Source organism: Pantherophis guttatus, chromosome 2, assembly GCF_059756535.1.
Source record: "Pantherophis guttatus breed Tessera chromosome 2, ASM5975653v1, whole genome shotgun sequence".
NCBI classification, from domain to species: Eukaryota; Metazoa; Chordata; class Lepidosauria; order Squamata; family Colubridae; genus Pantherophis; species Pantherophis guttatus.
This window is the reverse complement of record NC_142064.1, coordinates 64,181,305-64,196,206: the sequence shown is the minus strand read 5'-3', so window position 1 is coordinate 64,196,206 and position 14,902 is coordinate 64,181,305. Positions and strand designations below refer to the sequence as shown.

The 14,902-nt window shown below is 37.1% G+C and overlaps 2 protein-coding genes and 1 long non-coding RNA gene across 5 annotated transcripts in view; 1 reads left to right on the top strand and 2 right to left on the bottom strand.

The window, feature by feature from the left end:
• Positions 1-3,717, bottom strand: part of KIF27 (kinesin family member 27) — a 30,325-nt gene extending 26,608 nt beyond the window's left edge. Inside the window, exons 1-3 of the mRNA XM_034410163.3 lie at positions 3,395-3,717; positions 2,368-2,775; positions 758-958 (exon numbers count right to left, since the gene is read on the bottom strand). Of these exons, the coding sequence (XP_034266054.2) occupies positions 758-958; positions 2,368-2,665 (499 nt within the window). The 5' untranslated portion in view covers positions 2,666-2,775; positions 3,395-3,717. The remainder of the gene's footprint in view (positions 1-757; positions 959-2,367; positions 2,776-3,394) is intronic.
• The window catches only part of LOC117661402 (uncharacterized), a 37,008-nt gene extending 30,996 nt beyond the window's left edge, over positions 1-6,012 (top strand). The window contains exon 3 of the long non-coding RNA XR_004589989.3: positions 5,857-6,012. This is a non-coding gene — a long non-coding RNA (uncharacterized LOC117661402). The remainder of the gene's footprint in view (positions 1-5,856) is intronic.
• Positions 5,215-14,629, bottom strand: QNG1 (Q-nucleotide N-glycosylase 1). Of its 3 annotated transcripts, none has more exons than XM_034410159.2 (5): positions 14,491-14,629; positions 12,370-12,719; positions 9,140-9,399; positions 7,737-7,932; positions 5,215-5,948 (listed from the first exon to the last, which is right to left on the bottom strand). In XM_034410159.2, the coding sequence occupies exons 2-5, from the start codon at positions 12,704-12,706 to the stop codon at positions 5,716-5,718; spliced, it is 1,026 nt and encodes a 341-aa protein (XP_034266050.2). In that variant the 5' UTR covers positions 12,707-12,719; positions 14,491-14,629; the 3' UTR covers positions 5,215-5,715. The 3 variants fall into 3 exon arrangements, with proteins under 3 accessions (XP_034266050.2, XP_034266051.2, XP_034266053.2); XM_034410160.3 differs by having other exon boundaries at positions 12,370-12,751; positions 14,491-14,602; XM_034410162.2 differs by lacking the exon at positions 14,491-14,629 and adding an exon at positions 13,910-14,388.
• Positions 14,630-14,902: the final 273 nt, after the last annotated feature.

Genomic DNA, 14,902 nt, shown 5'->3' with positions numbered 1-14,902 from the left:
ACAGCTGGTTATTTGCATTCTTTTAGCGGGTTGTTAAGGTCACCTGGGGTTTATCTGTATCATCAGGGTCACCTGAGTGTTGCAAATTGGGGTGCAGCCACCTTGGAAGGCATTCAACAGTTCCAAGAAGGCTCCACACCAATTTGCACCGCTCAGGTGACCCTGATGACACAGATAAACCTCCAGGTGACCTTAATGACCCGCTAAAAGAATGCAAATGACCAGCTATCTGCAAGGAGTATAAGTCCTTCCAATCCCCACCACCCAGTTAGAGCTGAAGAAGCTTCTTGGATGAGAGGCAAAACGTCTTCAAAGAAAAACCAGAAAGTCCAGTTGCCTCTTGAAAAAACACCTTTGGGACAACCATGACCTGGATGACTGAGAATCTCCATAGACATATATGCATTGTTATTCTAGAAATATTCAGCTAAACAGTAGCACTTATCTAAAGGCTTTCCTGATTTTTGATATATTTTTAAAGCAGAATAATGGGGAAAGATTAACTTTGCTGAAAGATGCTATTTTAGTTATGAATCACAGCGATTATTACACATTAATAGACTATTAAAGTATTACATTTAAAGTACAAATTACTTTGCATAAAAATGAAAGTTACATTTCCTCTGAATAATTCAATTTTAATAAAATGAACTTAATATTATTTTAGAGGTCCATCTATAGAAAATATGAACATGTGTTTTAAAAATGTTTCAAAATTATTAGCAAATAAAAACTTAGTTGAAATGTATATTTCTACCTGTATTGCCCTTTTCATCTTCTCTAATATGCAAATCTTTCATAGATGTCTCTAGTTCCAGGAGATCTCTGAGTTCTTCTTTATAGACTTCTATGTATGAAACTTTAACTGCAAAATCAGTATTATGGTTTTCAGAAATAATCTGAAATATTTCTTGAATTGCCCGTGGAATAATACCTCTCTCTTCTTCTGCAACCGATGCTAAAATGAGAAAAAGATCTTAATCCAAACACAGAGCTGAAATATACAGACTCCAAAATATCATAGCAATACTGAAAATTAAGTAAAAGGAATCTGAATGACTTTCAACTCAATATGCTGTATGTATATCACATTCAGTTGTCAGGGTCATATAAATCAGTCATGCCATCAGAGTTAAAAATACAGGGGAAAAACGACTAAGCAAAAACCAAACAAAACTAGGAAAATACTCAGTGTCAGATTGGGGGGAAAAGTTGAGGGAAACCTACTTTCCTTTCTCCTGATAGTTCCCAGAACACCACAAACATTTCAGAAAGTTGTGATGAGGAGCTGTGGACTATGGCTTATTTTTGGTATAGTGGGTTGAAGGAGAGGATATCTCTCATTTGGGAGAATTCTCCCCTTCTCCCTCAGTCCCTGACAATGAGGGGTAGAAAAGTACTTCATAATTCCAGTGTGATGCTGATTAATACCCTAGTGTTCTGGTCATGTGTAAAGTTTTATTCACAAGGAAAATGTTACCAGTATAATTTTAAAATAACACTGCAATTCCTTTATCTACCACTTTATCTGCAATAGGTAAAAATAGGTAAGAAGAACATGTAGTGTTAGGAAGACGATATTGACAAAGATATGCAGGAACTGTTAGCTGGGCAAAAGGAGCTGAAGCATTTTTTAAGTCCAGGATAAAAAAAATAATATTTAGAACTGGCTCATGAGGAGGAGGAGAAAGTATAGAAGAATTTCAAGATTCTTTTATTATAACCAATCCCAGTTCAAATAGTTTTATCCTTTCTTTGGAGTCGATTTTCCTGATATGGCCACATAATGGACATCTAGTCTAAATTTGCTCCCCTTCTCACAAATTTGTATGGAACCTATAAACTGGCCAAAAGACAACACTGGAGACTTTTTTTTAATGTAATACCGTAGCTATTCCAAAATTAGTATCTTAGAAAGAAAATGGCATTTAATAGAAATGCCTTTTATAAACGATTACTCCCAAATACCCAGTATAATGTTCTGATAGTATCTACAAAACATGTGACAGAAATTAGAATAAAATATGCCACATTATCTGCAATACTGTGGGTTTTGTCCATTTAAACTAAAATATTTTAGACCAATAATTAGTATGGAAGTGTTAGGTAGACTACTGTAATCTTCATGCTGCATATAGAATAGAATAGATTTTTTTTAATTTAAAAAGATTAATATTATATTATTTTAAATAGAATTACCTAACCTTTAGTTCCAACTTGTTCTGAAATGAAGCATCAGGGACAGCAATTATAAATATTCAGTTTGTGAAAAGATTGCTCTTATTATTCCTTTTACCTTTATTATTACTTTAATTATTCCTTTTTTTGACCATATAGTTAAATAATAACAAACTTTTCAGAACATACCAATGTGACCACCTCCAATAGTATAAGTCTTTCCAGAGCCTGTCTGTCCATAGGCAAAAACTGTAGCATTATATCCTTCTATCAAAGATGCTACCAAGGGCTTAATACATGTTGTATAGACTTCATCTTGGGTTGAATGCTTGCCAAAAACAAAGTCAAAAGTGAAGACGCGGTCCTTTCCGATGATAATTTGCTGAGTATTTGAGATTAATCTCACACATACTTGATGATTGTGAAGTATTTCTTTTGAGAGTAAAGGTCTTATTCTTACTGCCACTTTAACAGGAATTTCTTCCATTGCAGCTTATATGTGCATTTGTTAATTTTAATATTCACAACTTTTCTTTAATTCTTTCTTCATACTATTCTCAGTCTTCTACATTTGACAATAAAAGATATTCTTTTATTCTATAGGAAGCAAGAAATAACATTTTAGAGATTATTTTCCTTGAAATAAAAAATGCTAAATCTAGGAACATTTTTTCCTAACCAAAGCTTTCTATTGAATTAGCTTTGTGCATATAGTAACTGCTGAAAGGATAATACAAGATTCTTGTTCAAGAAGAATGATTAATTAAACTGTGGAAGTACTCTGGATGTCCAAAATAGCTTAAAACTCAATGTGCCTCATCTGAAATGAGGGTTTCTCTTAACATAGTTGGTCAGATATAGATGTCAGATATAGATGCTTAATCTCATTTTAAGATTTACATTGTGCTGCTGTCAGTTGGTATTTCACGTATTCAGATTTTAACTGCGACTTGTACTTTCCAAAGCCAGGCATTTCGTTACTTAAAACTAATCACTAAAATAGTGGAAACTCCTGTGATGCCATTCTGTACTATATATTTTCCCTGTGTGCAGGAGTGTTTTTCTTTTTTAAAAATTACCATTAAAAACCGCTATATTCAAGTATGCAACTACAAATTATAATAGGCGTGACTGCTACATGAGAGGATTGTTTTAAACCGGTTTTTTATTCGACCTCACCCCCATCCCCGATCTCTCCCGACACGCTCAAACTCACCCTAGCGCTCCTTCCCTCCCTCCCTCCCGAGCGCGTCCGCGTCCGCGTAGTTTGCGCTGTTCGCGTTAGCCTTCGGGTTAAGATCCAAACGGACTCGCTCGCGGCGGCACCAGCTTGTCAGGCAGCACCTGCCTTGCCGAGCTTGCGGCGGACCTTAAAACTTCCAGGCTGCCCCTCAACAACAGCTGTAGCACAAGCCGGAACACCCCCACCTGTTTCCGCCTTTTGTTTACATTGGTTCACCAGGCAACTACGAAACGCTCCCGCCGCTGACAGAACTAGCGTCTTCCCCGAGACCGCCGTCGCCGCCCTCGCCTCCTCTGATAGGCCGCCGAGCGTAGCGCGCTCTCTCGGCGCAGGCGCATTGGTGCCGGCGTTTCCATTCGCTCGGTCTGGCAAGCGTTCCCGAAAGCTGAGGGCGGGGGTGACGCGCCTGTTTGTTTATGCTTTCAGGCAGGGGTGTCCAGCCTTGGCAACTTTTATGACTTGTCGACTTTTAACTCCTATGATTCCCATGCAAGTCCACAGGTCTTATAGTTGACACCCCTGTCTTAAGCAAAGGGACGATGAAAATGAACTTCATTTACACTGCTTTATTCCATTGCTACTGGATTACAGGCATAGTGGCATGTGTGTGGGGAAAAAACATCCTAGATGGCAATGAAACATCTAACTCCTCGACATGGTATCCGGGGTGAAATACAGCAGGTTCTGACAGGTTCTGGAGAACCGGTAGTGGCAATTTTGAGTAGTTCGGAGAACCGGCAAATACCACCTCTGGCTGGCCTCAGAGTAGGATGGAAATGGAGATTTTGCAATATCCTTCCCCTGCCACACCACGCCCACCAAGTCATACCCACAGAACCGGTAGTAAAAAAATTTGGATTTCATCACTACATGGTATCCTCCGGTGTTATTCCCAACTGTCCTTGTTGATAGGGGGGGGAGGCATCTCACCCCCCTCCCCTAATTGAAAGCTGTTTGGACAAATCAGCCCCTAAAATCAAGCTCAGGAATGCTTTATCTTCTCTATATGATACTGTATAAGCTGCAAGAATCCATGATTTTACTACAGGTCCTTGACTTACGACCACAATTGAGCCCAAAACTTCTGTTGCTAAGTGAGAGAGCTGTTAAGTGAGTTTTGCCACATTTTAGGACCTTTCTTGCCAGTTATTAAATAAATCACTGCAGCTGTTAAATTAGTACCACGGTTGTTATGTGAATCTGGCTTCCCCATTGACTTTGCTTATCAGAAGGTCACAAAAGGTGATCACATGACCCAGGATGCTGCAGCTGTCATAAATTTGAACCAGTTGCCAAGCATCTGAATTTTGATCACATGACTAGGGGATGCTGCAACAGTCAATAAGTGTGAAAAACAGTCATAAGTCACTTTTTTCATGCCGTTGTAACCGGTCACTAAACAAATGGTTATAAGTTGAGGACTATCTGTATAGAAAGGACCTATTTCAATACCTGTTATCTGTATGCCGAAGAATCAAAGGATAAAAAATAATAATTCTTTGCATTGAGGTCAACTCCAGGTGATTGTTTGTACAAAGCCGTGGTTTTTTTAAAAAAAACCTTCTAAGATTTAAACAGATATATATTTCCCATTTTATCTTACAATCCAAAGATTTCCTGGTAGTCTCTCATCCAATTACTGCTTAGTCTTTTGTATCAACCAAGTCAACTAGATGTTATATTTTAATAAACAAGGATCAAGTTGGTTTTTTTCTAAAGAATCAGTTAATAATCTCTTTGTTAGCTTGACCTTCACATTTTTAAATTCAATTAAATAATTGAAATATTACTGATTGATTTTGTTGTTGGTTTTATTCTTTAGTTGTAATTTCAGAATTTTTTAAAAAAGTCTTGTGTATAAACTTTGAATCAATGTTGCTGAATGACATTACAATGTTTTGAACAAAATAATTCCTGCTGAGCAGCACACAACTTCGTAAGATACATCAAATGTAAACTGAAATTGTCTTTACTCAAATGCATGTTCAGATACATGCACACAAGTAGGTAATTTGATTACAATAATATTAATTTGTAAGATATTTTTTGATTTTATATGTAATCCAGATTTTTTATAGTTTCATACATTTTAATCAAACCCATTAAAAATATATTGCTTACAGAATTGAAATGTCAATATTCAAGAAAATGCCTTTCTTCTGATAAAATGGAGATTAAAGATCCAAATCTTAATACATGGGCAGCCATACAATTTTTTTTTAAAAAAAATCCAAATTATATACAGAAATTTTGAAGACTTTGATGCTTTATGTCATTATCATTTATAAATGGCATTAATAGTATATGGAACGTACACAGTGAAAAGGTATTCCTTTCATATCTTCTCGATGATCCCGAGCATAGTCCCATAGATAATAATCAAGGAGAACCGCATTGATCGTCTCACTCATGTTGTCACCTTTCTTTTTATAAAGTTCAAGCAAAGCACTGCAGATGAGCTCACAACACCAAATACTACAACCTCGAATCTCTACTTCCTGATTGTCTCCAAACTGGAACATATGCCCTGGAAGGTACGGAAGGATCAAAGAAAGTAACATGAATAAAGAAAATGGGAATATATGAGGAAATATTTTAATCAATGTATACTAACTTTTTTTTTACATTAACCGGGTTCATTCAAATTGAAAGGGTTGCAGTAGTTTTGAATTGCTTATTTATGTCTCATTCCCCATATTTTCTTTGCCCTTCATAACATTCCTAATACTTTTCCTAACTAGGTACAAATGTGCCCTTCAGAAGGATCTTTGATAGTTCTGTTTGAGTAGGCTGTTACTCAAGAGACTGCCTGTATCCTATCAGAAGGCCTTTACATTAGAGGTAGGCCAGGAATTATTGTTTCCTGCATTGTACTGCACAGAAAAAGGCAATCTTCTTGCAAATGGAAACATGAAACAAATTAGTGGAATCTCAGAAAGAAAATGGTTCGTCTCAGCTCAGCATACACTGATTGGATAACAGCCATAGATTTTTGAATGGCAGGAGGAACAAAGATGCAGGAAGTTTAAGAAATGTAGTAGAAATCAAGAAAAGTGGTCTAATAGCTAATTTCCACATTCAAGATTAAATCCATAAATGAGAGATTCCTAGTGCTTCTGATATACATTAATAGAAAGTAAAGGTTGTTGAATTATATTAGAACTTATTTTAGAATAGACAAATAAGTACAACATTATCAGTGTCAATATAAACTATATTTAGCAACAGTTAAACAGAATTGTAAACAAGCCAACATGACTCCCTGATAAAACTAAACATGCAACTATCTGCAGTTATTAAATTTCTTGGTAAAAAAAAATCCCAATCATGGACTTGCAACATGGGCAATCAAGTATTTAATTACTCTTGAATACAAATCATCAACCCTTACAAAAGTTCATTTTTCAAATGGATTGACAAAACCTTAATACACATATTCTTGAAGAAGTTGTTAGTTTTTCCCTGCTTTTGTGATATGAGGAGAGGTCAGGAGAGTGCATTCTGTTATGGCTCTGGCATTTTGAAATAGCCCCTCTAGATTTTTAATTTTATTTAGTTACATTTAAACATTTATTTGAAATAGCGACCCTGGTTGGCTCACAATGTCAACAGCCGACAAGGTACAATAAAAAATAATAAAAATAGATTGCAATCTAGATATTAGTTTAGCCTAGTTGGTTAAGATGGTAGTTGCAACCTTCTGATTCAACAGCTGCTGCTTTGTATATGCAAGCGACACTGACACTTTTGTACAAAGGGTTTATGTGGTGACAATTGCCAACTTGACTTTTGATTCCTCAATACTGTTAGAGAGGAACATAGATGGATGGAAGGAAAATAAGATTTGGCAAACAAAAGTACACATGGGTTGAAGTACCAGGAAAAAAAACTGGGTATACATGTTTTAGCAATCAAATTCCTCATGTTCATCACTGACAATTTTAAAATGAAATGTCTTCTTTCCCAGACAAGAAATGACATTCTATATCTGAAATACCAGAACAAAAAATTTGGAAAATAATCTTACTTTTCCCTTTTATTTTTTTCTTTCTGAATAATAAAAAGTGAAAAAGGTAAAGTACTTAGTTAGCACTGTCTTTTACATTTATACTCAAAAGTAAGTAATTGGGGCTTACTCCAAAGTATCTATGTAGGATTGTAGATTGTCACAAATGAAGGCAATTGTAGATTGTATTTTCTGGGGATAGATAACTCAATTTCTCTTATGTTTATTTCTGCTGCTGTACATCAAAGACTACTGATATAAAGTGGCAGGTGAAATAGAAATTCTTCATGATCATGAAGAATTTAATACCTTTTTTAAGTTTGTTCATTAATTCTTCTGAATATCTCATTGCTCCTAAATGAACAAGAACTTGTGGTATCCTGTAATCAGCAAATATAGAGATTTTGGAAATATCACTGAAGCAGCCATCTCCTTTCCCCTCCAATACACTCCAGGTATCAGCCACAAGGATCTGCGCCCGTTTGTAAAAAACTACCTTTCTACCCTGGTAGGAAAAGGAGAAAAAACAACAACAAAGTAATTAGAATGATTGGAATGTAGTCACATTTACAGATTTCAATTGTTAATTTCAACATGTTATTCTTACCACCTTTCATTTCAAAAGAAGCTAAATATGATGAGAATTATATGAAACATGACAGCTCATACACGAGGAGGTTAAAGTGCCAGACTTCCCAGGAGTGGGAAGATACAGGGTTAAGCCCACTACATGGAAGAAATCTCCTGGAGCAGGGGTCCCCAACCTTGGCAACTTTAAGTCTTGTGGACTTCAACTCCCAGAATTCCTCAGCCACCAAAGCAAAGCTGGCTGAGGAATTCTGGGAGTTGAAGTCCACAAGTCTTAAAGTTGCCAAGGTTGGAGACTCCTGTCCCGGAGGACTCTGAGCTAGTCACTATATCTCAACACAAACCTACTCCATAAGGTTCTTGCTCTATTGGAGGAAAGAACACTATGTACTCTACACTATTTTTGCATTAGTTTCATTATTGCCTAATCATTGCAAAAAATCAAAAACAGAGATGCAATAAGATATGATGTAAGAGCAAAACACTATAAAAAGAAGTATCCAGTAACACCTCCCCTCTTTCATTTTCCCCCAACTATTACCTGCTACAGTATTTAATTATAACCTGCTTTAAACTTCTACGGTTATGTGCTTGAGTCATTTTTTTTTTCAGTTGTTTTAATCAATCTGTCTTTTCTCTAAAAGCCATAATATATCTTGCCTTGCTAACAAATATTTTTTATGTAAGGAAACCATTCCTGACTTAATTTGGTCAGACTTTTGTTCTGAATATTGGATATAGCCTATTTTTCCATTGCTCTCAATCTTATATTATCAGCAAAGGTTGTCTTTTCCAAAATTGTGCCCTCTGGATTCTTGCCATTGTCATCATATATCTTGGTAAATTGTGATATATTTAATTTATACACACTGGAATAATTCTTAGTACAAATATCTGTGGTTTCAATTCTGTAGCAGTTTGGGAATATTGGTAATATCATTATTGACCTCACTATCTATATTAGATAATAAGATCACAGGAGATGCGTGTTGTTGTATTTTCCACCCTGCCACAGCACAAAATGAGACACTATGGTAGGCAGCAGTTCCTTGTCCATTTTTCTCATCAAAAAGAAAGAAAGAAACCAAGAGGTTAGCTGAAAATGCAGACTGTAAGAGATTTACCTGAAACGTAGCTTCATCTCTAAAAGATGGGAAATTTTCCACTATTATCTGTAGTAACTTTTGGGCACTTTTCCCACTTTCTTTAACACATGTGAGATAGGAGCCTCCAAATTTCTCCAGCAGAATTGTTCCAGCTTCATTTAGTACACGATGTCTCTCCTCAATTAAAGGCATAGGCACCTCTGTATCAGAACGAAATGCATGCTTCACCTGATCTAAGGTCATAGTGGCATAATAAGAAGCACTAGTAATGGGTGTTCCTTCAGAAAGGGCAACAAATAAAAAAGAATCATTATTAATTACATTTGAGATAGTTAGTAAAATAAAAGACGAAGATATTTTAAAAATGTTCCAATTAGGAAACATACAGAATTTATTTAGGCTGATTATTGGATTGACTCAGGGGTGAAATGCTCCCGGTTCGGACCGGATCGCCCGATCCTGTAAGCGATGGCGGCGGGTGGTTCGGAGAACCGATAGCAAAAAACCCTGCACCTTCTCCCCACCATGCCCAGCTGTGCCGCATGATCATCAGAGGCTTTTTTTTTTTTTTACTTTTAAAAGCATTTTTTCTACAACCTCTTCCAACGAAAAAATGCTTTTAAAAGTAAAAAAAAAAAGCCTCTGATAATCGCACGGCTCAGCTGGGATCATCAGAGGCTTTTCAAAGCATTTTTTTCTGCAACCTCTTGGCCAAGAGGTGGTAAAAAAAATGCTTTGAAAAGCCTGACGATCTCAGCTGAGTTGCCTGATCGGCAGAGAGGCATTTTTTAAAAAGTCTCTCTGACAATTCCAGCTGAGTTGCCTTATCGGCAGAGGCTTTTCAAAGCATTAGAAAAAATGCTTTGAAAAGTTAAAAAAAAAAAAGTTGGCTACGCCCACCCAGTCACGCCCACAGAACCGGTAGTAACAAATTTTACATTTCACCCCTGGATCAACTAAACAATTAATTTCTCAGTTAATTTACCTCTAACTTTGCTCTACTGGACCTGCTATTGGAATTACAATTTAATATACTTTTCTATTCAAATTATTTTTTAAAAAATGAAAATATTGATCATTTTTAAAAATACTTTTTTCCTTAGATTGACATTAGTGAAGACAACTCAGTAGTTAAAGATGATCATTGAGGAGAAAGGGAGGAGAATATGTTAATGTTTTCTTTGAGTTGAATTTGACTGCTGGTGACTTCAAAGACCTGTTCATGCAAGTTCTCTGCGTAACAGCATAGAAGCAATTTACCACAATTGGTCAACCTCTAGTAGCCTAATCCTGCTTAGCTTCTTTTTATCCAAGATTATGCTGAATGCTCCTATGGATAGAGATCTTGCAAAACAAGCTGTGGTTCTTGCAATTTTAAGCAATTTAAAGATTTTTATTTGAACTGGAACTCAATTACATGGGTGCCAATAAGCAGGAAAGAGTGGAGTAAATGGCCAGAGTAAGTCCTTATGAGCATTTCATAACTGCCAAACAAGGAATTGTTTTATATTTTATTTAGGGTTGTTTACATAAACAATTGAAGTCTCCAAAAGGGGTAGTGGTGGTTGTATCTCTCCAGTCTTATTAAATTATTTTTAAATTCTTTCCTTAGTGTCTTCTTCCAAACTTAACATTCTAATGCATGAGTGTCAAACTCGCGGCATCACAGCGGCATCACGTGATATATCGGGATTTTTTCCCCTTTCACTAAACCAGGCGTGGGCAGGGCCAGCGCGTGACGCATCCAGCCCATGAGGGCCGTGAGTTTGACAGCCCTGTTCTAACTGACCTATATCTATTCTATAGATATAGATAACTGTTCTAACCTTCTTCTAACTGACATATATCTTGACCGATATGAATCAATAAAATGTCAACCTACTTTTTCTATTAAAAACTATCAGTTGTGAAAATTAAATAATGCATGTGAATACCAGATGTTTAAGATAAACAAGAGGAAGATGTTGACTTTTCCTGATAATGCTCCACTTGTAAATTTCACAAAGGCATGCATCTTACTCACCACAGCCTAATTCTGTTGATATACTTCCCTGTTTATTGGGAGAAGACTGCAAGAGAAATTAAAGTGAAATTTGAAGAGGCAGCTTTCCAGTCTGGGCCAGCTGCCTTCCGCTACACTGCCCTCAAGGCTTGTCTAATACCATGACAGCATCTGTTTGTGGGCCAAGTCTCCATAGCAGAGGCAAGGTAAGAAACATATAGATTATTCTTTATAGTCATGTTCTGATCCTTTTTCACCTAATGCTTTATAATAAGGCATGTCATGTGAAGTTTCCTAATCTTTATTTTATTATTATTGAAAGCAAGTCCCAAACCCTAATCCAGATTAGTCCCAGTCATATTTGTAGGGCGAACGCATCTGAGAATTAATCCCTCCTTCTGTTATTGCAGCCAAGTTTCTCCACATTCTTCCTTCTGGCAGAGAAAATTAAAAGAGGGGAAATCCCTCCAATGGGAATGCCTTTATTTTATTTTGTCTAATTCCTGGTCCGATGGGCAGATTTTTTTGGTGGGGGGGATTGCCTTTATTTTATTTTGTCCAATTCCTGATCTGATGGGCAGATTCTGGAGAGGAAAAAAAAAGTACGACTAATCTGAGTCTTGATACTTTGGAATGGGAGTAAACATTTTTATGCTGCTCATTCAGTGTAACAGGTTGCTTGACCACTGAAGCTATTCAATGCTATATTACAACAAGATAGTTTGATGGCACTATATGAAATTACATCCATAATCACCTGCAAGTAGTCCTTGACTTACAACCATAGCGACCAAAGTTACAATGGCACTGAAAAAAAAGTGACATGACTGGTTTTCATACTTAGGAACATTGCAGCATCTCCAACGGTCATGTGATCAAAATTTGGAGGCTTGGTAACTGGCATGTATTTAGAACCATTGCGCTGTCCTGGGATCATGTGATCACTATTTGTAACTTTCCCAGCCAGCTTCCCGCAAACAAAGTCAATGGGGGAAGTCAGATTTGCTGAATGACAGAATGATTCATTTAACAACTGTGGCAGAAAGATTGAAAAATGTTGCAAAACACAGTTAACCACTGTCTTGCTTAGCAATGGAAACGTTGGGCTCAAGGACGACCTGTAATTTCTACTTGACTTTATTCTACTTCATGAAAGAGTCTTGTTTATTCTATTGCTATTCATATATCTGTAGTGTAAAGTCCAAACATACCCTTCAGTCTAATCAATGTAATTCAGAAAACTAACCTTCATCAAGTGCTCTGTTGATGGCAGCACAAAGAGACCAATAGCCACTGTAAGTCTTGCCTTTGTATTTCACCAAGCATTTATGGTCTTCATGTTCAGACCAAAAGGAAAAATTGAGCACATCAGCAACAAATACCCAGTTCACTGCATCTTCACTTGCTTCTTGAGGGTTTAACTCATGAGATGATTTCCAGCCAGCCACACTGAATTCCTTCTCTGTGACTTTATCAAACAACATCTCTGCAACCTTTTGCACACCACCGTCTTCAATGTATACATCTTTGCTGTTTTCTGCTATAAACTTGGCAGATTCTTTAGGATTTAAAATTGCTTCCATATTTTCCTTGTTTCTGAATAAATGTGATAAATGTTAGTCTTTGACCTATAAATACAGAGTTGATAGAATTCAAGAAAGATACATAACATTTATTCTGTTGACAATCCATTTATCTTCCCAGGTCTTTCCAAATTGTAAGCAATCCCTGTACAGGTTATGCAGCAGTAAATTCTATCAGTTTAACAGTGCTTATTCTCAAGTTTGTATACCACTGTAGCCTTGACAATTCAAAAATGTAAAACTTTTCTGTTCTTAAAGCAGCACCACCAATTTTGGCAATAATGTTTGTTATTGTCTACTGAAGCAAAGCCTTTACCTAGCTAATTGCATATATATTAAAATAACAAAACATCTTATTGAGCCTATCCAAAATTGAAGAGAATGGGAGAATTACACAAAAGCCATGCGGATGGATACATATTTATTGTTTAACTGAAGCACTTTGCAACTTTTTTTAATGATCAAACCATCCTTGCAGACCATATATTGAAAACAGCAAATTTGTGGCATTGCAAACAGAATTCTTTCCAAAAGTGCCAAAGATTTTAGGCGTTATTAGAAGGGTATATGTGAATATTAGCACTTAGATATTCAAGAAATGGGTGAAAAATGAAGTTTGTGCTTCCAATATTTCTGACATATTTCTGATTTTTTTTCCTTTTCAAAGTCCCTTTCCTCAACCACAGCACCATTTAAGCTTTCTTCAAAGGTACAAGAGATAAGTAGATTGGTCATGCAAGGTTATCTGATGTGTCTCAGAAAGCAAAAATTGCAATGGGATAATAAAATGTTGAATCGGATTCTTGAGGACCTCATGGACAAAGTCTATGCCATTGTCTTTCTCCAACTTTTGTTTCTTTTTCTTTCACTTAAGTCTCACCTCTTTCTTTGCGCCTCTTTGGGCTGCAAAAAAATTGGAGGACCATTAGATGGTAGCAAAGAGTTAAGAGTTAATATCCTTCTGCAACCATTCTAAGGGATAAGTCCTATTTTCGTAGAAAGCCATGATTTCCTATAGAAATAAAACTAGTTGCGATTGCCCTGAAGGCTTTAGCTCCGCCCACTGAATGCAGAGATTCTGTCGGTGACCAATACAGTATTTTGATTTTTTAGAAAACTTTTCCCCCAACCACCTCAGTTAAAAACCAATATTACCTAACAAAATGGTCAAAGCGATGTCTTTTTATCAGAGGGGGGATTCACCTTTTAATGAATGCACGAACGGCAGAGATGAAGTGATAGAAAGCGCTTCTATTCTCAGCCAACCTAACAAGGGTTCACTCGAACAATAGACGTGAAAAAAGTTCCACCCCATCCTCCGTGCCCCATACCCGCCACGATTCGTACTTTCGCCGATCGCTTTAGGAAATCTTGCTACAAAGTAGCAGCGACAAAGTAACACTTTAGGTCTGCGCTTTTTCTCCACATCAGAATTTTGAAATGTTGATCTAGTGCAGCGCCAGTCATCGAAACACAAAGGCGACGCGGCCAGAAGCGGATTACTAACAGGAGCAGCGCTCGTCTGCCAATCCGATCCTATTTCCTGGAGTATTTTCTCACCGGCAGGCGCCAAGTCGCATTCAGATTGGTATTTGATTCTTGGCTGATTCTACGGTTTTCATGACAGGCAGGAAGAGAACAAAAATGTGTCTTTTCCTCGTTCTCTACTCACATGGCCAAACAAGGACTGCCTGCGGATTTTAGGCCTACGTAAAACACCCGGAAGTCTGCAGACTTCTAGCAAAATGTCACAACGTCTTGCCAAGAGAACAAATCCATCTTACCTTTAAAGATACCGTACTCGATTTGGGTATGCTTTGCTCAGTAAACCCACGAGTGATCTCTGCGGATACAAAACGGCGTTTCTTCTTTTCAACCTTTTTCTAATCGTCCTTGCTTCACCCTCCAATCAGAATGGACTATATTTGCATAAATTAGTGCCGAACTCAAAAAGGTTACCGGATATCGGCGCCAGCTGCAACATGCTCTTATCTCGCGAGGAGCTACACCCGTTTTACTGCATCTTGTGGAATGATGAATCCTTAGCGGGTTGGTTAAGTTTTTCTTTTTTGCACTATTACGCTCGACTCCTGGCAGCTACTTTTCGGTCCACGCACTTTAAAAGCTGTTCAAATGCGGCCGCCTTACGGGTTGTAGGGGTGGTTACCTGGCCCACTTTCACTCCACTGGCTTTTT

Excerpts from the sequence above, each read along its gene's own strand:
- QNG1 (XM_034410159.2), bottom strand. The coding sequence starts at position 12,706 with ATGGAAGCAATTTTAAATCCTAAAGAATCTGCCAAGTTTATAGCAGAA. Across the intron at positions 9,400-12,369 it reads CAACAGAGCACTTGATGAAG|GAACACCCATTACTAGTGCT; the intron begins GTTAGTTTTCTG and ends CCCTTTCTGAAG. Across the intron at positions 5,949-7,736 it reads AATGAACAAACTTAAAAAAG|GGCATATGTTCCAGTTTGGA; the intron begins GTATTAAATTCT and ends CGTACCTTCCAG.